Source organism: Aspergillus niger (assembly GCF_000002855.4).
Source record: "Aspergillus niger supercontig An11".
Lineage (NCBI taxonomy): Eukaryota > Fungi > Ascomycota > Eurotiomycetes > Eurotiales > Aspergillaceae > Aspergillus > Aspergillus niger.
This window is the reverse complement of record NT_166526.1, coordinates 2,607,404-2,629,770: the sequence shown is the minus strand read 5'-3', so window position 1 is coordinate 2,629,770 and position 22,367 is coordinate 2,607,404. Positions and strand designations below refer to the sequence as shown.

At 53.6% G+C, this 22,367-nt stretch overlaps 9 protein-coding genes across 9 annotated transcripts; 5 read left to right on the top strand and 4 right to left on the bottom strand.

Annotated features, from left to right (window-relative positions):
- Positions 1 to 648: 648 nt before the first annotated feature.
- On the bottom strand, positions 649 to 1,445 carry An11g10980 (hypothetical protein; the record flags this gene model as incomplete). The annotated part of the gene is made up of 2 exons (XM_059750585.1): positions 649 to 1,102; positions 1,255 to 1,445. 2 exons carry the CDS (start codon positions 1,443 to 1,445, stop codon positions 649 to 651), a joined length of 645 nt encoding a protein of 214 aa, XP_059601707.1.
- A 196-nt stretch (positions 1,446 to 1,641) lies between these two features.
- On the top strand, positions 1,642 to 3,105 carry An11g10970 (uncharacterized protein; the record flags this gene model as incomplete). Its single annotated transcript, XM_059750584.1, has 2 exons — positions 1,642 to 1,999; positions 2,033 to 3,105. 2 exons carry the CDS (start codon positions 1,642 to 1,644, stop codon positions 3,103 to 3,105), a joined length of 1,431 nt encoding a protein of 476 aa, XP_059601706.1.
- A 596-nt stretch (positions 3,106 to 3,701) lies between these two features.
- Positions 3,702 to 4,666, top strand: An11g10960 (uncharacterized protein; the record flags this gene model as incomplete). Its single annotated transcript, XM_059750583.1, has 3 exons — positions 3,702 to 3,747; positions 3,817 to 3,884; positions 3,965 to 4,666. 3 exons carry the CDS (start codon positions 3,702 to 3,704, stop codon positions 4,664 to 4,666), a joined length of 816 nt encoding a protein of 271 aa, XP_059601705.1.
- Positions 4,667 to 5,019: 353 nt separating this feature from the next.
- An11g10950 (uncharacterized protein) lies at positions 5,020 to 5,947 on the bottom strand (the record flags this gene model as incomplete). The annotated part of the gene is made up of 3 exons (XM_059750582.1): positions 5,020 to 5,430; positions 5,486 to 5,823; positions 5,920 to 5,947. The coding sequence occupies 3 exons, from the start codon at positions 5,945 to 5,947 to the stop codon at positions 5,020 to 5,022; spliced, it is 777 nt and encodes a 258-aa protein (XP_059601704.1).
- Positions 5,948 to 6,684: 737 nt separating this feature from the next.
- An11g10940 (hypothetical protein) lies at positions 6,685 to 8,522 on the bottom strand (the record flags this gene model as incomplete). The annotated part of the gene is made up of 9 exons (XM_059750581.1): positions 6,685 to 6,829; positions 6,917 to 7,205; positions 7,292 to 7,401; positions 7,465 to 7,694; positions 7,799 to 7,862; positions 8,027 to 8,078; positions 8,151 to 8,202; positions 8,284 to 8,342; positions 8,438 to 8,522. 9 exons carry the CDS (start codon positions 8,520 to 8,522, stop codon positions 6,685 to 6,687), a joined length of 1,086 nt encoding a protein of 361 aa, XP_059601703.1.
- Positions 8,523 to 8,594: 72 nt separating this feature from the next.
- Positions 8,595 to 13,009, top strand: An11g10930 (uncharacterized protein; the record flags this gene model as incomplete). Its single annotated transcript, XM_001395013.1, has 2 exons — positions 8,595 to 11,055; positions 11,118 to 13,009. 2 exons carry the CDS (start codon positions 8,595 to 8,597, stop codon positions 13,007 to 13,009), a joined length of 4,353 nt encoding a protein of 1,450 aa, XP_001395050.1.
- A 2,626-nt stretch (positions 13,010 to 15,635) lies between these two features.
- On the top strand, positions 15,636 to 19,000 carry An11g10920 (uncharacterized protein; the record flags this gene model as incomplete). The annotated part of the gene is made up of 2 exons (XM_001395012.3): positions 15,636 to 16,112; positions 16,169 to 19,000. 2 exons carry the CDS (start codon positions 15,636 to 15,638, stop codon positions 18,998 to 19,000), a joined length of 3,309 nt encoding a protein of 1,102 aa, XP_001395049.3.
- A 425-nt stretch (positions 19,001 to 19,425) lies between these two features.
- An11g10910 (uncharacterized protein) lies at positions 19,426 to 20,497 on the bottom strand (the record flags this gene model as incomplete). Its single annotated transcript, XM_001395011.3, has 3 exons — positions 19,426 to 20,158; positions 20,223 to 20,278; positions 20,342 to 20,497. The coding sequence occupies 3 exons, from the start codon at positions 20,495 to 20,497 to the stop codon at positions 19,426 to 19,428; spliced, it is 945 nt and encodes a 314-aa protein (XP_001395048.1).
- Positions 20,498 to 21,224: 727 nt separating this feature from the next.
- Positions 21,225 to 21,692, top strand: An11g10900 (hypothetical protein; the record flags this gene model as incomplete). The annotated part of the gene is made up of 2 exons (XM_059750580.1): positions 21,225 to 21,350; positions 21,516 to 21,692. The coding sequence occupies 2 exons, from the start codon at positions 21,225 to 21,227 to the stop codon at positions 21,690 to 21,692; spliced, it is 303 nt and encodes a 100-aa protein (XP_059601702.1).
- Positions 21,693 to 22,367: the final 675 nt, after the last annotated feature.

Below are 22,367 nucleotides of genomic sequence, written 5' to 3'. Positions count from 1 at the left end.
CAAATTCGCTCCTGCTCACAACTCGTAACAAGGCAAATTACTAAGTCAGTAGCAGTCTTTTCGCGTTGCCTCTGAGAACAATGATGGTCGTCAGTGCCGCAACAGGATACTACTACTACTACTACTACTACTACTACTACTACTACTACTACTACTAGTCGTCTTATCTCCTTCTTTTCCTTTCCCTCGTCCCTACTTACCAACTAATACCTTGCAAACACTTACCACTCGCTTTCATGTTAAATCATCACATCCATCAGCTCCGGCTGGAAGGGCTTATTTTCTCCATGCGCTATGAGTGCGGATGGACCCTCAAGTGGTCAATAGTGGTCAATTCACTTTTAAATTGGCGCTCACATATTTGATTGGTTATTGTTTTGGGCCCCCTCCTCCTTCCTTCCTTCCTTTTTTTTTTTTTTTTTTTTTTTTTTTTTTTTTTTTTTTTCACCTTCCCTCCTTCAATTATTTGGTAGTATATAGTAGTTGAATCACGTTGTTAAAGTAGGAAGAGAAGAAGGATGGGGAGAAGTCCGCTGCACGTGCCTTAACTCCTTTTCCCGGAGAATTATGTGAAACATACAATCGAGCACGGTAAGTAGTACTAGTATAGAGTTACCAAGAAGCCGGACTGTATCGGCAGTATCTCTCCTATTGCTTTCTCTTCTTCTTCTTCTTCTTCTTCTTCCTCTCCCTCTCTCTCTTCTTCTCTATCTTTTGACAACGCCTCCTCACTTGTTCATCTATCCAGGGATGACCCATCACATCGGCAATGGTATTCCCCTCCCCCCAACCAGCTAAATAGCTCGAATGGCGGGGAGGGGTTCCACCTGCCAATTTCCCCAATCCCAGCAAGGATCCTGGAGCCCCGGGTTTTGGGACCGTGGTGCACCATGACAATAGGGCGTCGAAGTAACCCGGCCTAACTATCGACAAGGTATTCCGACTGTCGCTTGCTGTTGGATCCCAACCTGATCGTCCTCGTTCTTTAGCCGATTCGGCACGACATTGCCGACCTTCCTCCCCGCCATGATGGCGGTTTGGCTTTCGGCCTTCTTTGCGAGCCGTCCAAGCCCTAGCTGATTTTCTAGTCTTACTTCGCTTCCTGACTCACGCGGCGTATCCGTCGTTCCTTTATCTATCTAAATTTTTACAAGGTTGATCCTCAAAAAGTCCTTGGCAGAAAGACGCTTCCAACACTGCTACAACCAATTGCCGCCGATGCCGTCTGCTGGACGCTCCTTGAGTCATACGCACATATCAACTCGCTTGATCTCTGTCAAGTCGACAGCTGGGGCATCGATGCATACCTCATAGTGCCTGATCCTTGACCGTTTCTTTCTTTGTCCCCCTTCTGTTCCAGATCCCAATCCCACTTCGCGTTGATCAGTTACGTGCGCGCCATCACTTCGATTGATTGCCTCCACAATCCAGAGTGTCCTTGCCATCCCATTTGGTCTTGCATAAGCCAAGTAAGAAAAAGAAGCTGAGTACCTAGCAGACTGGCTGGCTCATCTCCCCACTGGTGTCTACCTGCTTCCACTTACTCGGAAGCATCAGAATAACCGTTTGAAATACACGAGACTTCAAACAGAACCCTTTCGAAAATCTGTGATATCCCTTCGGGATATACTTTCCCACAAAATGGCCGCTAGATCATCGCATGACACCCAACAGGACTTGGCCATCTCCACAGATGATGAGAAAGGTGGATCCAGCCAGGCTGCCAACGCTCCCGTCCCTGACCGATTCCTTCCGCTAGGGAATGAGAAGGGCGATGAAGAAGTAGCCCTCGGCCCCGAAGCACAGAAGCAGTTGTCGAAAACCCCGACCAATGTTAGCCATGTTGGCGCACTGGCCAGTAGAACCTTGACCCTAGTCCGCACCAGGGAGTCTGGAAGGGACCTGGGACCTCCCCCCGATGGTGGCTTCAAGGCATGGTCTCAAGTAGCCTTGGCTCATTTCGTCATCTTCAACACCTGGGGCTACATCAATAGTTTTGGTGTGTTCCAAACCTACTATACCGAGACGCTAGGTCGCACCCCGTCCGATATCTCCTGGGTAGGCAGTATCCAGATCTTCTTACTCTTCTTTGTCGGCACCTTCTCTGGACGCGCAACCGACGCCGGGTATTTCAAAGCCATTTTGACCGTGGGGGCTGTCCTGGAGTTGTTTTGCATCTTTATGACCTCCCTGTGCACGCAGTACTGGCAGCTGTTCCTGGCTCAGGGCGTTGGTCAGGGCATCGGTTGTGGACTGATGTTCTGCCCGACCATTGCGCTGATGCCGACCTACTTTACCAAAAACCGAGCGATTGCGATCGGAATCGTGGCCTCGGGCTCTGCCACTGGCGGCCTGGTCTTCCCAGCGGTCGTCATGCGACTCCTACCTCGGATCGGGTATGGCTGGACCATGCGGACCCTGGGGTTCATCTCATTGGCGACGCTGATTCCATGCTTGGTGTTTCTCCAGCAACGACTGCCTCCGCGTCGCAGCGGACCGCTCGTCGAATGGGGGGCGTTCAAGGAGGCGCCCTATGCGTTGTTCGCCCTGGGGATGTTCCTCAACTTCTGGGGTCTCTATGTAGGGTTCTTCTACATTGGGAGCTTCGCCCGCAACATCATTGGGGTATCCAACTCGACGTCGATCGACGTACTTCTAGTCATGAACGGCATTGGTCTGCTGGGCCGGTTGATCCCCAACCTGATGGCCGACCGGTATACGGGACCCTTGAACATGTTGATCCCCTTCAGTCTGGTGACGGGAGTGGTGGCATTCTGCTGGGCTGCGGTTCACACTTACGACGAGATGTATGCCTTCAGTGCGTTCTATGGGCTGGCGGCAGCGGGAATCCAGTCGCTCTTCCCGGCCACCCTGAGCACGCTCACCACGGATTTAAAGAAGACAGGAGTGAGAATGGGCATGGTGCTCAGTGTAGTGGCTGTGGCTGCGCTGATCGGCACCCCGATCGCCGGGGCACTGGTCGATCGGGATGATGGACAATATCTGTATGCGCAGATGTTCATGGGCAGTGCCATTCTGGCGGGGACGCTGACCTTAATTGCCGCGAGAGTGACGAAGCTGGGGCTGACCTGGCAACGAGCATAGGCAGGATGACTGCTGAATGGGGAGAAGGGGAAGATGAGCCAACTGTACATACAGTAGAAATCACAGTAAAGCAGTAGATAAAGGAGTAACCAAGAAAATACTTCTGAGATGGCATGATGATCACACCAATGAACGAGCGCGCCTTAGTCAGGCTCTCCGCCTGGTCTGGGCAACTGGCGGCGTGACTCAAAGCTGTTTTTGGTATACTATTTAGTATCGAGAATGTAGCTTCCTCAATGGGAAGGAAATTTTTAGTCGCAGCCAAATTCAACAGCTCTATCATATCTCAGTCCACTGTTAGTCTCTGACTGGACTGCAAAGTTAGGATTTGCGCAGCCTCTACAGTGGATTGTAAGTGCCCGTCGATCTGACGGTGCTTCCCCGCCGCAGCCCCTCCGAATGAATGCTTTTGTTTGACTCCGCCATCCCTCTATTCCTTCTCTCACTCACTCACTCAACCCTCAACCTTCTCCCCGCTGACTCAAGATCTTCTTTGGCAACAGGGAGGAAGCAAGCCTACCTAGCCTTGATACCTCTGCTTCATTCAAATTTAACGACTCGCCTTATCCCACAACTTATTCCACAACCCATACATCATGGCTCCCCGCGGTCGCGGAAAGTTCTCCAAGCCCTCTCGCGGAGGTACGTTTTTTTGTCCCTCAGGGCCAACACACCCACCAGCTCTTTAGAATAAACTAACCATACGTATAGGTGGAAAGCGCTTCAGTCGAGATGTCCAACCCGTCGATAAAGACGGTAACCCTGTGGGCTTGTGGCGGGTACGCATTCATCCCATACCTATCCTCCCCCCCAACCTCTTGCAAAGAAACACTCCTAACCACAAAAAAACCAAACACAGGACGCAGATGAGGACGTCCCCTCCTCGATAGACGAAGATGAAGAAGACGGCAGCACATCCGGCTCGGACTCAGACTCCTCCGAAGACGACACCCCATCCTCCACCAAGCCCGGCCCCTCCTCCTCTATCCCACCCACAGATTCCGCAGCAACAGCAGCAGCCCCCGAACTCACCCGTGAAGAGCGCCGCGCAGCAGCAAAGGCTAAAAAGCAAGCTGCGCAGGCCCGTCGACTCCAGACCGCCGCGCAACCGGGCGATTTACCCCCATCCTCGTCAGATGACGAGGACCACTCTGAAGGATCGGATGGCGACGATGAGGATCTACCGGCGAACCCGAACCATACGAGTAAATCTCGGTCTCAGTTGAGTAGTAACGCGACTGGTGGGGGTGCTAGTGGTGGTGGTGAAGGAAAAGGCAAGGATCAACAGGATCTGTCGCAGCTCTCGCGACGAGAGAGGGAGGCTATTGAGGCGCAGCAGGCGAGGGAACGGTACTTGAAGCTGCATGCGGAGGGGAAGACGGAGGAGGCGAGGGCGGATTTGGCGCGGTTGGCACTAGTTAGGGAGAAGAGGGAGGCGGAGCGGTTGAGGAAGGAGGTCGAGAAGGAGGAGAAGGCTGAGGCGGCGAAACGGAGGGCGGAGGAGTTGAAGGCGAAGTTGGGGGCGAAGGGAGGTGGGAAGAAGGGAAAGAAGGGGAAATAATTGATGGGTTCAATTCTCGGTTTGGGTTTAGATTTTGGTTACTGAGTTTGTTTGGTCGGTTGGTGTGGCTTGATGCCTGTGCCATTGGTTAAAGTATATGATATTACACTGAGGATTTTGTATTTCTGATGTGAGTCGAGGGGGAGAGGGTATAGTGGGAGAAACAGTAGCAGATATGAGTCTATGATAGACGCTATATAACCCAGCTATGCTGTACAGTATGAATCATATGTCTTTTGCCTGCCCTCATATGGGCAAAGTATAACAGAGACCACCAGAACAAACCTATGCAATCATTATGCTCCCGAACCCATTTCCTGAACGGACAGAACAGACATAAAATAGACCAAAGATCACCATATACACCGGCGCCGAAACGGAAACGACAAACTACTTGCACAAGAACGTGTAGAAGATGTGTGTAGCATGACATGTGCGGTGACAATCATGCGCCCCAGAACAGTCCTTCCACTCCCCGGCCTTGCGCCACTATCCCCCATCCCGCAATCAGGCTCACCAGCCACAGCACTGCAAACGCCAGGATGGGGAGCAGCAGAAGCTCCGTGTTGTGGAGGAACGGAAGCGCATTGTATCCGAGAAATGTGATGTAGGTGTAGTAAGTTATGGCCGACAAGTAAAGGGTGTTTCCGAGGAAAGTGGCCAGGAAGTTGCTCGGGCTGCGCTGGAGCAGCGGGAGGAGCAGGAACTGGACCACGTAGAGATGTAGATACAGAGGGAAGAATGCCCGATTCGATACCTGATGTCTGCGATTAGCCGGTGCTGCTATGTCCCAGTATGCTGTGAAAGTGTGTCACTTACATCAAAGCAGTATCCGAACTCAAGCTGGTCCTTCTCGCCCGGCTGCGTGAACAGGCCTTGCGCCGCGCCGCGTCTCCGTCCACGACCGCCGCGGAATCCCGTCAGCGATGCGGCTGCGCCATCGGGCCCGAATAACCGTGGGATCGTAAAGTACCCGACTGTCGAGACCAGCAAGGACGAGCCAATGAAGTGAACGAAGATAAAGAGCAGCGAGAGCCGGACAATGGCGCCGAAGGAGGGCGCATACGCGAGGCCCCAGGCGAGGGCAGTGAGCAGGAGGAAGAAAGAGAGGAGGTAGGTGAACGAGGGATCCGGACGGTGCCAGGTGTTTTTCGTTTCTGTACGAGGCCATCAGTATAGGAATCGACGGGTGTGTGTAGGATTCCAGAAAAGCGGGCCAGAACGGCAAGGTGCGGTCTCAGGCGATGACATACGTTTCTGCGGTGAAGCTTGGGTCAGCATAACCAGATGCGCACTATGGAGCAGGAGGCCGTCATCAACTCACATGGTAATAGATTGACTTGAAGACCTTCTTTGGCGCAATCAACAAAGATGTCATTTCCCAGATCGCCATCTCAAAGTCCATTTGCGGGAACTTGAACAACCTGTAAGCCAGCCAGGGGCATCAGTAGCCGGTCGATGAGGATCAGAAAAGGCCATGGATGTCCGTTTTATAGACGTATCATGCCCTCCAATGACCCCAAAAGTCCCAGAAGGGGGTGGAAGTAGCCTACCTCTTGAAGAATCGCGGCATGCGGATACTAGACCCGCGGCTTGCTGGGGTGGTGCCGCCGAAGCTGGCCGGGCTGGCATGTTGGCGGGGGACGGAGATGTGAGGATTCATCTTCAATGAGTTGATAAGGGGAACCCCAGGTCTTCGGACATGGGAGGGAGAGGCACGGATGTCATGTACCCACTACCTCTAACGGACCCAGGGGGGTTTTGATTGATTGAGGTGGTGTTGGATGGGGGTGACAATTACGGATCTATTAGCGAATGGAGTTATTGATTGCTTTGCTTGTTGATGATGATGGAGTGGCCGTTGGGTTATGTCATCAGCCTCTTCGGCCCAACTCCCGGATCAACTCTATCCCGGAAGTCCGATCGGTGGATGGCGGCAGAATCATCAGAGACACCAAGAATTAAGTTAACACTTTGGACTGCCGGAGGGTGGAAATACTATCTGGGAAACATCTAGTCTAGTCTATCTGCTGGCTGGCTGGCTGATGAAACATGAGAGCCATGCCATCCCCGTAGATGATCGTCCCTGAACGCCGGTGTATCAAGTGCCTGGCGGCACTAGAACCGCCAGGAAACGGCGATGTATCACATTGCGAGGATTGCCTGTTGAGGACAGGAGCTGCTCCTTAATTTATTCATTTTATTTTATTTTATTCTATTTTTCTCATGCATGGCTTACATTTGACTGACATTCGGGCGACAGAATGCCCCAGCTCCGAAACCCGGAAGGTGGGCATGACCACCATCCTGTATGTATGTGACTGGATATGGAGACTGTAGATGCAGTCAGCAGTATGAGTAAATCTCCGGCAACGAGGGAAGAAAAAAGATGCGTGGTGAAAATTGATGCAGAAGCCCCCAAGCTGGCCTGATCGCAGAAGCCATCCTTGATCCAACTTGATCCATCTCCAGCATACTGACAAATTCGGTCGCTGCCCTACCTTGGGTGCGATGGAGCTTTGCGATGGGTCACGGAAGACTGGAGCATGGACCGGACAGGGAATCAGTTTCCCATGAAATGATAGATATTATCGATCGGGGGGGTGCATGACGGCCCGTTTCCACTCGATCCAGTAGGAACTGAGGAAGTACGGAGTAACTGGCTCCACTTGATGGCAGTCAATTGACTGGGACTGGGAATAATAGCAGGACCCTCCCCAATGGAACCATGCAAGCTGCAAGACAACTCTCCCGGATCGTCCTCTGATAACTAATAGTACAGTAGTTCTGATCCAAACCTGTCAGCATCCACATATTGAACGGAAAGAATAAAGACGTAGATAGTTTGATGTGGGTTAGGGGGAGAAAAAGGGAGACCGAACTCGCAAGCTGGAAGATTGAACCTGCAGGAACTTGGATGCATGCCCCTGAGAACTGACTCTTGACTATCGCGACGGACTCTAGACCCGCAACTAGTGAACGCTACTGGAACTAGTTCGGAAGGTGGACGATGGCAGATGGTCCATCCCTGAACCACGCCAACGACTAAACGTCTGCTTTCTGTCCATGCTTTTTTGCTGCTAACGGAGTAGTACTAGACTACTTTGTGTGCTGTTGGTGCTGGTGCTGCACCTCCTTCTCCGGTGATCCCACTTCGGCCGCCGTTCCTGGGCGCATTTCATCTGCAAGTCCGGGGCTGCTCAGGCATTCAATTCAATTCATTTCCAATTTTTGTCCCTCTTCAATTGCGCCAAAATTCCTGAAGCGTTTCAATCGCTATCCTCCTTTTTCACCTTTTCTCTCATTTACACACTCTTTGCACTCCCTCCTTCTCTCATCGTGGCGACCCACGATCGTCACCGGTCGGTTCCCGCTTCACACTGGACGGTTCCTTTCCTGTGCGTCTTGCTACCTGTGGTTCGCCTCCAACTTTCCTAGATCGCCTTCTACCTATCTCATTGAATCTCTGGCTAATCTGCCTTACCTAAAAAAGGTTGCAGCAATCCTCCCATAAGGACGTCGGTTTGATCAATCGACTGCCCCCTTACACTACGAAATTTCCCTTTCACACCCCCCCCCCCCTCCCCCTCACGCAATGTGCGACAGGTGATACACACCACCCTTGACTGCGCCTTGAAGACGGTCTGTTCGACTTCTGTGAGACCCAGATCCGGTCCTGAGCACGCGATTCTGTCAACCGGTCCAAAAAACCCCCTCCCTCGATTGACTGAGGACGGTGTGCACGGCAAGTGGGCAATCGCCTCAAACTACCTGCTGGTTGAGATCGTCCATGGCCAACGGTGCCCAGGGACTTGGCGACCAATATCCCTAAGGCTCCCCCCTTCTCCCCACTCATTCCGTTCACTACGACGGATGCCAGACGTACTCGATCATCGTTCATAAAACAGACAGCTGAGCAATCTCAACCATGCCTCAGCAGCACGCCGGCCGTTCTCCCCCTCGAACACCTCCCTCCGAAGCCGTCAACGGAAAGCCTACAAGGAGAGGGAATCATCCGCGACCCTCTGTCCGGGAGACCTTTCTAGATGACTTCAATGCAGCCGACAACACCAACGAGAGCAATGAGTCCTGTGACGAGCGAGATCCTCACGACCTATCGCTGTCTCCGAAGCATGCGGCCCGTACCTCCATCGTCGATAACATGCTCCTCTCCCTAGACCAGTTCGTGGCGGGTTCCTCTGTGCTGGATGACTACCGGCTATTCAATTCGGTTTTCGAAACGGACCTCTACGGCCACGGCTCACCGGACTCGTTAGCCCAACGACGGTATCGTGGACATACCTTTTCGTCCTCCCTATCGTCAGAAGTAGACGGCACATTTGAGGACGGCACGGCCCGCCATGCGTCCCAACTCCCGCGAGGTCGTCGGAGTAACAGCAGCTCTAACTATCATTCCAGCCTGAGGAGATTTGGAAGCACACGCAGTCGGGAAGGCACCGGCTCACGCGGCCAGCTCTATGACTATCGGCCGAGTTCTACTGCGGCAGCAGGGGCTCATACTGCGAGAAATGGGAGCAAAGGAAGTGCTTCCTCCCAGGTAGACTTCGGTCCGCCTCTGCTACGTCGTCGAGCGGATTCAACCGGCGAGAGACGCTCGGCGAGCTTCGACTTTGGTACTCGGCCGCCTTTCATTCCCTTTTCCGAACCGGTTGCCGACTACGGTTCCTGGTCCTTTAGCGATTTTGACGCAGCCCCTACGCCAAGTATTCCTGGAGGCCCCAGTAAATACCACCCATCTTCGCAAGGGGACTATGCAGGTTCGCTCAGCCTGCAGCAGTCACGGACGCCGGTGGCCTCGCGACGGAACAGTATCAAGTCTCCTCGTGCAAATTCCAACCGGAAGTCTCGCCCGGAGAACATTGGCACGGCCACTATCCGGAGCCGAGATCTCGACCTGGCGAATCTGGGCGATGCAGGCTTAGAGCTTCCGCCTACAATTCCCTCCTCACTCGACCCGCCTGCGCCCAGCCCAACAATCTCCTTCAACAAACCAATCTTTCCCCCGCCGCCTGAACCAGCGCCGGCCAAGGAACGACCAGGTTTCTTTCGACGTGTCTTTGGCTCCAAAGCTCCCACTTTCGGACCGTCCGATTACAGTCAATCTGATTCCCATTCCGCCCAAGAGACCGACACCAAAGATATTAAGAGCTGGAGACAGCCGCTGAAGCACAGTGGGACAGGGCTCAATTCGGGCCGCGATGGAAACCATCAGGTGGTGACCAAAAAGTCGTCCTTCTTCCGCCGGCGGAAGAAGTCCGTGGCTGAAAGTGCCCCGCCTCCGATCGTGCTTCCTCCGGAGCTGTCGGGCTCCAGGGCAATGGAAATCATGAAGCCGGAGCCGAGTCCGGTCAGTAGCCTGAAAAAGGTGATGAACCCGTATATTATGGATTCGAATGCATCCGTGCCGGACCAGGCCAATAAGCCCTCGCAGTCCCGGGCGGCGACAGATGATGCGGAAGCCAAGAATCCAGGAACCACGTCAACGCACAATCCGCGAGGCAGCCTCCTTACAACCTCCGGTCCCCCTAAGGCCAAATACAGTTTATATCCCGCAGTTTCGTCCGCAAATAACAATGAGGCTACATTTTTAGGAAATAGTAGTGGAGATGAAGAGTCCGGATCGAAGTCTAATGGTCAGGATCCCGTCGCTCCTGTTGACCGCCAACCAGGTTCAAGGGCATCGCGGGATGGCGTGAGCTCGCGCGGCAGTGATATGGACTCCGTGGATAAAGACCAGGTCTTTGCTTTACCAGGAGGTTTGAAGCCACAGGAGACTGCTGTTTCCTCGCTTTCGCCCGTCATGGAGAGCTTCTCTCAAATGAGCGCTAGCCCCACTCACAGTTCTGATGATGCTCCTGAAGAAACCAAGGAAATTCCTGTCTCTGACGTACGCAAAGATGAGATTGTTGATGGCACGAGCCGAATTTCTACCCCGGCTAATGGTCCGGGCGGTTCGCCGCGGGCCTCCATTTCGGAAATGTCGAACTACTACACGGCATCTGAGAGTGCCGCCATGGGCCCGACGGAGCCAAAACTTGCCGATCTTGCGGAGGCTAGCCCGGATGATATTCCAGCTAGTGAGCCAACTAGTTCGGACAAAGAACAGGCGCAGATGCTCTTTGATAGCCAGGATCAAGTCGTAGGGAATGAGCCGGCTGCGGCTTGGCTGGGCGATCCGGACCGAGCCTTCGTCCGCAAGGCGTACATGGATCTCTTTGACTGGGCCAATCTGAACATCCTGGCAGCCCTTCGAAGTCTGTGTAACCGACTGGTGTTGAAAGGAGAAACGCAACAAGTGGACCGAGTCTTGGATGCCTTTTCCACGCGGTGGTGCGAGTGCAACCCACGCCACAGCTTCAAAGCTTCTGGTTTGTCCACGCCTTTGACTCTGTCTCACTGCTTGATATCTCTCGATCTAACTGCTGTACAGATGTCGTGCACACCATTTGTTACTCGCTTCTCCTGCTGAACACCGACTTGCACCTTGCCGATATCGAGCAGAAGATGACGAAGGCCCAGTTTGTCCGAAACACTATGCCGACAATTCATCGAGTGGCGGCAGATGCTGCACCGGATGGCTTCTTTGACCAGCGCGATGCGAACAAGTCAAAAGCCCAATCACAAGACCCACCATCCCTCGCCTCGAACTCCAGATCTGCTACCACTGACGACCTTGAACGGAAAACTCCAAGTGCTGACAAGCCAACCAATGGCCCTACAAAGTTGGTAAATCGACTCTCACGGACGGATCTCTCGGCCAAGATGATAAGCGATCCTGACAACGACACCGGTCCTCTCGTTAACACTCCGTTCACCGGCACAATGAGAGCGTGGGAGCAACAAGTGGAAATGGTGCTGCGAGACTTTTACACGTCGATTCAGAAGCAGAAGCTCCCGTTGCATGGTGCCCAAGGGGAAAAGGAGCCGACGCGCTCGTCCTCAAACAACCTACTGGGCCCTCACCCAGGTGGACTCCGCAGGAGCCCGAGTACAGTAAGCAAAAGTGGCTCAGATATCTATCCACGCGGCCGCTCTGCCGATTCCCGTTATGGAACGGCACGCTGGTCTTCCAAGCCCAGGTCTCGAGCCAGACTGTATCCACCTTCTACGATGGGCTCTAGCCGGACTAGCTTGGATGACCAGTCTTCCCTCTGGAGTCCGTCGGCATCCAGTACGTGGAGCAAGTACTCTTCGGGGAAGTTGACCTCTGCGTCGGTGGATTCTTTCAATTCAGATTACCCACGTGGGGATTATCAACAATCGATCGGCTTTGCCAATGCCTTGAGTCAAGCCATTATCCGTGAAGATTCGGCACATTCGATAGCCAGCTTCGAAGACGCCGAGCGGAACACGCCCCTTCTGGAAGATGAGACTCTACAGCTTGCGGGCGCCCCCTGGGCTAAGGAAGGAAGCCTCAAGCACAAGCATCACTTGGATTCGGTGGATAAGAGGGCTAAAGACCGCAACTGGAATGAATGCTTTGCCGTCATCCAGCAAGGTTGGATGCGCCTGTTCTCCTTCAACGCGTCCATGAAATCAGTACGGCAGAAGGCCAAGCAACGGCATCCTGGCGGCGTCGTGGTGGGAGGAGGCAACTGGACGGAAAATGCGGAAGAAATCTGGAAGTTTCTTTTGCGTCAAACCATTGCCAGCGCGCTGCCACCTCCGGGGTATTCCAAGTCTCGTCCGCATGTCTGGGCCCTGAGCCTGCCCACGGGCGCCGTACATCTGTTCCAAGCCGGCACGCCAGAAATCGTTCGGGAATTCGTGTCCAGCGCCAATTATTGGAGCGCGCGACTATCCAAGGAGCCTTTGATCGGTGGCATCAGTAACATGGAGTATGGCTGGAGCGATGCAGTCATTAACAGCGCCTTGATCTCGGCAGAGAGCAGCCGGACTCCTCCTTCCTCGTCAGGGGCGCGACCGAGCATCCAGAGCTCGATCCGCAGCTCTATTGATCAGCAGGGGGTCCGGCCTCGACTGCCGGCAGATCGGGTGCACATTAGCGATTGGGCCCCTCCGCAACAGAGCATGATGGCGTCAGCTCTTCCAGAAGATGAACAGTTGAAGGCCCTGCAGACGTATGTTAAGAATGTGGAGGAGGAACTGCAACGACATAATGAGCTTCGACCCGCCATGATCCTTGCCTTCTCGCCGCGGCACCCCAATGCGGCCAAGGCGTTGGCCAACTGGGAGCGCAAGTCGTCGTATCTGCTGCGGGAGATTGTGAAGTTCCGGACCTACATTGACTCGCTCTCCTCGGCCTTGGAGCAGAAGAAACGAATCTATACCAACCGGGAAGAGAGCACCCCTGTCGAGTAACCTGCTTAGAGAGGTGCACGAATCCTGCCCGACGTCATACTATCGAGCTGGCTCTCGGGGGTTGAGGGCGAGGAGCCCCAGGGAGCTTAGATTTCTTTGATTTGCTTTGTATACCCAACCCAGCTTTAATCACTTCCCCATTCACTTCTTTGTCTTTTCGTTGGAATAAAAGAAAAGTCTCCAATTCTAGAGTGCACGAATTATGCACCCCTCTGGGTTCCCTTCTACTTGTTTTATCTCTTGTCTGTGCGACTCTCTCTGTGACCCCGATCGTCGTGTACTTACTGTCTTTTGATTTCTCCTTTTGATCCGGTTTTGACGAGACTTACGAGACTGGTTGCCATGAAGTAAGAAGTTTCAGTGAAACCTTCTAGGGTCCGACCCTGACATTTAGCAGTACAAGACAATCCACATCTATTTATTGATCCCAAAGTGAATGAAGTGTTAGATCTATGGAAGACGTAATAGAGTCTTATACTGAGTTAGTGACTTCTTGGTGTACGGGACCAACCGGGCACGTGCTGATTGGGCGAAGGCACAACAACAACAACCATAACAACAGCAAGGTTGCAGCTGCACCACAACCTCACTCTCCCTTCGATCTTCATGTTTTTCCATCCACAACCTCATCTCTCGCCCCCCACCCTTTCTCTTCACGCACCATAACCTCTATTCCCCCCCCTCCCCAAATCTCACCGCAGCCACGTTTTGCTCGAGGTGGTGGTGAGCTGGCGGGCCTGGCATTGGCGCTAACCCGGCTGCCCGCCCAAGTGGGTAGCACAAGAGCCCGAGTCTAGAGTCTATCCAGTCTAGACAACCGCCGCGATTCAGCGCCCGTTGTTCCCTAAGCTCTTACTAGTCTCCTAGTCTCCTAGGGGCTAGGATTGTCGAGCATTACATGGTGGAGGTGGGGACAACAAACCCTCTCCCCGTCACCATGTCGACCGCATCACCTCAACCGCCTTCCTCTCCGTCGCCTGAGCCCCCAAACGTCGCCGAACACGCGCATCCGGTGCGCTCCCCGATATCCTCTCCACCCCCCAATTCTTTACACGAAGAAAGAGGACTTCCGGCTCTCGAAGACGTATTCCGCGATCCAATCCCTTTGATGGTGGCGGAGAACGCGCGGGGAGGTCTTTCCCCGACCACAATGGACACTCCCGCCCGGAACGGTGCTGTCGACGACCACTACGCTCATGAGGAACCGGGCGCCCTCAGTGATGCCCAACAGCATGATCCCGCAGTTGACCCATCGACGGTGGAAGACCCCGCCCATGACGACTCGAACCTGTCCCTCCCCCCTTTGCCCGACAACGACGATAGCAGCCTTTTATTGTCCGCCGACGATGATTACCAGGAGCGAGTCGACGACCAGACTTTTATCAAAGAAAAGGAAATGCGACGGCAGTTGATGGATATGGAGTCCAGCTTTCTGCCTGAACCTTCGACTATCGAAGTCGCAGCTACGAACCGGACTATTGGTGCGGATGATACTTACTTGGTTGGAATACACGAGGAGGAGCCTGCCCCTGAAGTGCTGGAAAACACGCAAATTTCTTTCGTGCCACCCGATGATTCTATACATGACTTCGCAGCAGCCGCGGGTAGCACACACATACCTCAGACGCCCACCCATGAGCACAGACAGAACACAGCGGAGGATTTGGACGCAACGCCTGCCGCTTCCTCCGAACGACACGGTGACAACACCACTATCCTGGAAGCGATACCCTCATCTCCTTCAGCGGCCGCCGCAGCGAGGACGAGTACCCGGAACCACTCTACGTCATCCGACAATGCGCACGACACCAGCCAGATTGCTCGCAACGATGCATTTGATCGCTCCCCAGTACCGGACGCAGACATCTCGCTACAATCCAGCCATCACAAGATCCGCAACCTATCGCGCAGTGTGTCCCCCGGGACATCGAGGCTGTTTCAGGACAACAGTGGGAATGACGCCGATACAGCCTCCCATACGAGCAGTCGTCGAAGCAACCGACCGAAATATCTGACTAGTCGTAGCTCCGCCCATCGGCTTTCATATTCCTCAGTCACGAGCGCGGGTACAGAAATCACAAACAGTGATGCGACGCTGGGCGCCGACTACGCACTTCAGTCAGGCGGTGCAGCGCCGGGTCTAGCGCATGCCCAACAGCGCAACACATTGGCCCGGTCGGTCAGCTTGGGAAGCATGGCATCAGGCATCTCAGGATACAGTGATGAGAACATTTTCGATCGGAAAAATCCTAGCGGAACCACAGAAGGAGGCCTACAGACCTTGGATGAAGAAGAAGGTCCATCCCAGTCACGTCCGGGGTCATCTTACCAAAGGTATCAGCAACAGCAGCAACAGCAGCAGCAGCAGCAGCAGCAGCAGCAGCAACAATCAGAGCAGCGCCCTCAACAGGAGTCTCATACCGATGATGCTTCTGGACCAATGACACCACGGGCGAAACCCCAAGACACCGGATTTCCTACGGACACGGTCCTTGCGGAACGTGTCAAAGATGTTCAGGTGCCCAGCGCATTTGTGAAGCAGTTCCGGGAGGATTATGGTAGCCGTGGATTGTCGCCTGAAAAGCGGACGAGCGCCACGCCTGCCTTTGCCCGGAGCGGCCGCACCATGACGCTCAAAGAGCAGAGTAGCACCATTGACCGTCTTTCCAAGGAGAACTTTGACCTCAAGATGCGGATTCACTTCCTCAATGAAGCACTGAATCGACGCTCTGAGGAGGGCATCAAGGAGATGATCTCGGAGAATGTTGAATTGAAATCGGACAAGCTGAAGCTGCAGAAGGATAATCAAAGCTTGAAGCGCAAGTTGCGCGATCTCGAAAAACAGCTGAAAGACCAGCAGTCCGACAAGGAGTCGATGCTGAACCATGACCCCGAAGGTTCGGACGAGGAAGATCGTGATCCCGCGCAGGATGAGGAGATTCTTTTCCTGCGCGAGCGGGCAGAAACGTATGAACTGGAAATCGAGCGACTCCGTTCGGAAAGTATTGCCCGCGAAAGTGAGAAGAGACGACTGGCGGAGATGGTAAAATCCCTTAGTGACGGGCGACCCATGGGATCGGATGTTGGGGCCCGGGAGGAGAGGGTGAGTACTGGATTAGCCCCTTGTGCATTCTCGACGCTGATTGTTTGTTGCCGCAGGATATGTGGAAAGACATGTTGGAGGCCGAGACGGCGGCTCGCGAGCAGGCAGAAGAGGAAAATAAGCGGCTGCGCGAGGAGGCCCTGCGTTTGAAGAATGAGATGAACTTCCCCGTCGTCGCCGCGCGAGTTGGGCAACGCGACAGAATTGGCTCGATGGCTTCGTACTCTGCCGCGTCCGAACGAGATTTCAGCCGCGACCCCCATACTGCTAGCTCATCCAGCTCGACGCTGGTGATGGAGTTGGAACTGCTGAAGCAAGAGAACGCGGAGTTGAGGAAGGAGGTGAGCGCTCAGACCTCGATGCTCACGTCCCGGAACCGGGAGAAGGAGCGGTTATACCAGGAGATTGAAGAGCTCAAACTTGGTCAACGCCGGGATGGGACTCGATCGGTTGCCGGCGACAGCATATTCGATCGCTCGGCATCCCGGGCACATGGTCGACCCTCTTCGCGCGCCAGCGATGGCACGGGTCAATCCCCGAGCGACGATGCTGAACGCGAAGACCTTGAAACGCGCGTAGGCCAGCTGCGCGACCAGGTGTCGGCTTTGAAGCTCGAAAACCAATCCATCCGGGAGCAGCTGGACGAAGCCAACCAGGACTATGACTCGCTGGACAAGGCATATCAGGCCGACGTCGATGAGGCAGAAGAAGAGATATCGAACCTTCAACAAATGGTACAAAATCTCCGACAGGAGCGCGACCAGTCGTTACAGATAGCCGAAGAGCGCGACGAAGCATTTCAAAATATCCGCGCAGAAGCTCAGGAGGAGCTAGACGCCATGAGTGAAGCTCTGGAGCAGAAGGTAGAAGAGTGTCAGCGATTGAGCGAAGAAGTGCGTGTTCAGGACGAAAACCTTCGGGCACTCCAGGCGGAGATGCGCTCAGCCAGCGAGGGCATTATTCGGCTTGAGGAAGATGCACAGAACAATCTCCAGCGGTACAAGGCCGTCCAGCAGGAACTGGAGGATTGCAACCGAGAGATGGAGTCGCTGGAGAAGGATCTCTATGAGGCCAACACCAAAGTCCAGCGGCTCACCGTGCAAATTGAGTCGAGTCAGAATGAGATTGCGTTCCTCCGGGAGGAGCAAGACGGCGACAAAATCAAGATAGGAGATCTTGAATCAGAGCTCAAGTCCTACCAGCTAAGCCTGCAAAGTGAGCGCGACAAGACACGCGAACTCGAAGAACGCTTGGCGGAGGAACGGCACCAGCGTGAGGTTGTAGGCAGCAAAGAGAAGCAAGAGGTGCAGCGCATTGTCAACGAGCTGAACCGGGAGGCAACCACCGCCAAGGAGGAGAACCGCAAACTTAGGAAGAACCTGTCGGCGCAGGAGATTGAAGCCGCCACCTGGAAGGAGCGGTTGCTGGACTTGGAGAACAATCTACGTGAGACGCTGGGCGATCTGACTGGCAGTCGCTCTAGTCTAATTTCCAACATCATGAAGCTGCAGAAGGAGTTGGAATCGACAGCCTTGGAGCTCGAAAGCACGCGAGCCAAGCTGGACGACAAGGAGTCGCTTCTGCGCAATCGCGATGCTCTGCTGGAGAGTCATGGGCTGGAATCGCGCAAGCTGGCCGAGCTGCTCGACCGCGAGCGTCATGCCCGCCGTGCTGACAAGCAGTCGTTCGAGCAGGCTCTTAAATCCCACCACCAGGCCTCGCGCACCATTACGCAGAACAACTCGCGCATCTCGGAGCTGGAGAATGCGCGTAATCAGGATCGCAAGCGCTTCACGACCTTGGAGCAGCAGTTCCGCGACCAGCTGAGCGAGCGCAACGTGATGCTCCTGAACATCTGGAAACGTCTGTCAGCCATGTGCGGACCGGACTGGGCGCATTCGAACAGCTTGATCAACGGCAATCTCCCCAGCCAGGAGGTCATTGGCAACATCCTCTTCTGGCCCGGGTTCAGCCGCAACCTTCTGCTCGCTGTCAAGACCGTCGAAAGCGTGATCTCGGGCTTCAAGTCGCGCATCAAGGGTGTTGAACGGGACCTGACCAAACAGTACCAGATGCTGGAGCATACCTTCAGTCTGCGTGTCAAGAAGCTTGACCGCCTTGAGGAGTCCATGATGAACATGCGCGCACAACAGCACAGCCGGAACCAGTCCGGGATGTCACCCGAAATGGCGAAGCTCCGGGGTGAGAACCGACTTTTGAAGGCCGAGCTGAACTTGCTTCAGTCGCACTCGCGCAGCCGGGGACCCGCCTCTGCAGCTGTCTCCGCCGCCGCCGTCGGCATTGGATCCAACTCCCCGCGGTCACCGACACGCGCGCTCAGCCTAGACCCTGGAGCCGATGCAGAACCAGGCTCTTTGATCCGTCATCATTCAGCAGTAGAGAAACCCACCCCGTCGCGCGGTCTGTCACGGAGCGCCACCACTGGCATCCCCCAGCCCTCGCATTCGTCCTCGACGACTTCGACGACGACACTCGCCAACGATGGACCAGGGGCGCTAGTGCAAGGTTCTCGCTCCCGGCACATGTCCGCTGATCCGGGGAGCAATGAGAAGTGGATTCAGCGCTTGCATGAGCTGGAGAAGCGATTGAAGGCCGAACGGGAGGCCCGCCTTCTGGACCGAAGCGGCGCACGGCGGCGGCTGGAAGAGCGCGATGCGGAGAACCAGCGACTCCGCGCACAGCTCGAGCGACAGCGTGTGCGCAAAGAGCTATCCGCGGGCACCTCGACCGATGAGGACGTGCGCGAGCATGGTCAACGGCGGCTCGAGGGGTCAGACCCGGGCATGAGTGACGGATACGATCGGCGTCGGGATGATGAGATGAGCTCGAGTGAAGGCGAGGGCATTTACGTTGACATTGAGGTTTGAGCCTAGCCTTGGGGGATGAAAGGACGGTCGTGGAGACGGTCGTGGGCCATGGTCGTTGGGCATATTGGGCGTTCCAGGGCAAGGCTTGCGTGTGCTATTCTTTTGAAGGATGTTCTAGTCCACCTTGTGTTCATAAGGGCTCTTTTGATGTTCCTATCATTGCATGTATCATATACCCTTCGGTTCATTCTTCGGTTCGTCTTCTTTCTTGGACATTTGCCGTGTGGGCATTGTGCATTGAACGCGTTGGTTAAGCCAGATAGCAATGGCACCGAGACACATGTACATAAACATGCAGGATGATTGTTTTGATTTTGGGCACAGCTAGCCGTAGGCTGCGTCTTCATCCGAAGTAATACAACAGTCTAGCAAGTAGGATATACACATCACGTCACACACATCATCACATCATAAAGATCCACCCACTACCGCAACGACACCTTCAAAGAGAAATCCACAATGCCGGTTCCCTGATGAATCGAGCTCGTCGACAAGATATCCACATCCGGACAAGCATAACGGGCAGCATTCGCCTCATTCAACCCACCACTAACCTCAATCAAGAACGCCTTCTCCTTCCCAGCCCACCCAGTCTTCAGCTTCCGCGCCGCATCCCTGACCCCCTCCGGCGTGAAATTATCCAACATAATCACATCCGCGCCCGCCTCAATGGCCGCATCCGCCTCCTCCAAACTCCGACACTCAACCTCGACCTTCGTCGCGAAACCCCCGGCCGCCTTCGCCGCCTGCACGGCCCTCGGAATAGCGCGCACAATCGACCCCTCCTCCACAGCCGCCTTATCCCCGCCATCTTTCGCCGCCGAGTTATTCGCACACGCCCACACATGATTATCCTTCAACATGGTCATGGCGCTGAGATCATGTCGGTGAGGGTCCGCCCCGCCAACGAGAATACCGTATTTCTCGACGACTCGGAAGCCCGGGGTCGTTTTGCGCGTGCCGGCTAATGTGCCGGGCCAGTTGTGGCTGCGGAGGATGGATACTAGAGTGGAGGTCTTGGTTGCGATGCCGGAGCAGCGCGCGAGGATGTTAAGGGCGACGCGCTCGCCGAGTAGGATTTTGCGGATCGGACCGGTGACGGTCGCGCAGTGGGTTATAGGGACTATGGGGGTGGTTTCGGTGATGTGCCATGTTACTCTGATTTCTTTAGTATGGGGGGTTTTTGGTGATTGGAGAGGGGGGGAGGGGGAGGGGGACGTACGAGCATCCAAGTTGGGAAAAGACTTCGTCAAAGAAGGGGACGCCTGCGAGGATGCCCTAGTTGTAACATATTGTGTTAGTATGCGTATCTCTTCCTTTCTATAGATTGGGGGTGGTTACCTCGCTCTTTCCTAGTAACCGCGCCTCGCCTTCGGATTCCCCCACTACGAAGCCGCCATAGTCGAAGCTGGGACAGTCTTCTTCGAGCCAGTCGGCGATGAGACGCTTGTAGTTGCCTGGGAGAAGGTGACGAAGGTCACCGTATTGGGATGCCATTGTTGGATGTAGTGATGTTGTTGTATATGTTGGTTGGGGTTGAAGGGTGTGTAGACTGATGATGGATATATGGAAGCTGGAGGATGAAACCGAACCCCACGCGGGGCACCTCGGAGTTTCGGAGCGTTGGATCGGGACCCTCCGGGTTGGGTTCGTGTCTAATGGTCATGTGATTTGTATACACAGGGAGTTAATCTTCATTTTTAGGTATTGTGTATAGTGACAATTAACGATGGATGATTGTTTACTGTAAATAATTATACGTTTTACATGATTCAAGGTGAAACTCGTTTTGTACCAGATACTCACAACCACATTAATAATGGGTGGAAGTATACTCCCCGTCATTGGCATCCCCGAATGCAGCAGGCAAAGTAAGTATGAATACGAACACGAAGTCGACGACACATCCAACCCATGGACCAACTACCAGTGATACGCAACCTGTCTACTAAGCACAGCTACCGTGGCTAGACTGGGCCTTGCCATCGATCCGAGCACATAAAGTCTCAGAAGTCGTCGTGTTTACTGGACGGAAGGATTCAAGCTTTGACACGACAACCGGGGAGCTACAAAAATGTAAACATCTACTCAGCCTCCGCGATGGGTGTTGGCAATTTCCCTAGTAGGTTATAAATACGTTAATGCTGGCGTCATTATCTGACATCACTTTGGAACCCCCTGTGGGCTCTGTTTAAACATTCTACTAAGATTAGTTTGCGACACGATGGATGTGCACTGCCTTGTTTGGTCTTGGGTGAACTACAGGCAGCACAATTTTAACGTATGGGGGTACACGGTACTTAGTTCAACCAAGGGGGCAAGGGCTGGGGGTATTGGCAACAATGGTAAGGTATAGCTGTTATGAATGTATTACTGACAGTAAGTAAGTAAGTAAGTATTAGAGTAATAATAACACAGGGATAACTTCCAACATATGAAGCTGCTCTGGATAATAAGTTGTAAGAGCTACAACCCAACATAAGCAAACAAACAGTACTAACTATGAGTTAACTAGTTAGCTACCTACCTATGTCAAAAGAAATATGCACACAACTCAGCACCTGATCACCTTATGCAACTTGCTGCATGTGACATCTACCCAATACACACCAGTGCATTTCATCTCATTCCATCTCCCACGCACACACACAACCCCCGACTTACTCCATTCCACCTGCAAAGACCATCATAAATCATTACTAGTTACTCCAGAACGTGAGGGGAATGCGCGGGGTAATTAGTAGTTAGAAAGTGACTACTTTGTACATACTAACTGGACAAGGATGCCCGCAGCTCAACTCCCAGCTATTTTTCGAAGAAGGTGGTACAAACCCGTCACACAGACCAGCCACCTGGTTGCTTCTAATCTGTACCCATCCATAACTAATCATGTATCTGTACATGCATGGATATAAGGGGGTACGGAACAGATGATCATCACCTTTTCTCACCTGCTATCTCATGCATCTGATCGTGTGATAGTATTTATATTTTAGTGTTAGTGTGTTGTGCTGTGCTTGGCTTATTGTGTTGTGTTGTCTCTGCGCACGGTGTGGGTGTGGCCGGATATAGGACTCCAATTTGGGGTATGCTTCTACATATAAAAAAGGGGATGGGGTATGCAAAGGGTTTGATCTTGAAAAAATTGGAGAAATCTTTCGATATTATAATACTTTACTGGTGAGATCAAATTGACGAACAGATTATGGATACTCTCTCTCCTCCACTGGAGTTGAAGTAGTCAGTCAGTGCATGGCGTGGATGGTCAACTACAAAGTAATCACAGCATTCGTCCACACCAACACTAAATCCAGCATAAACTTATTCCTCCCTATAATTTTGCATTATATGGATATCCCCCCCCCCC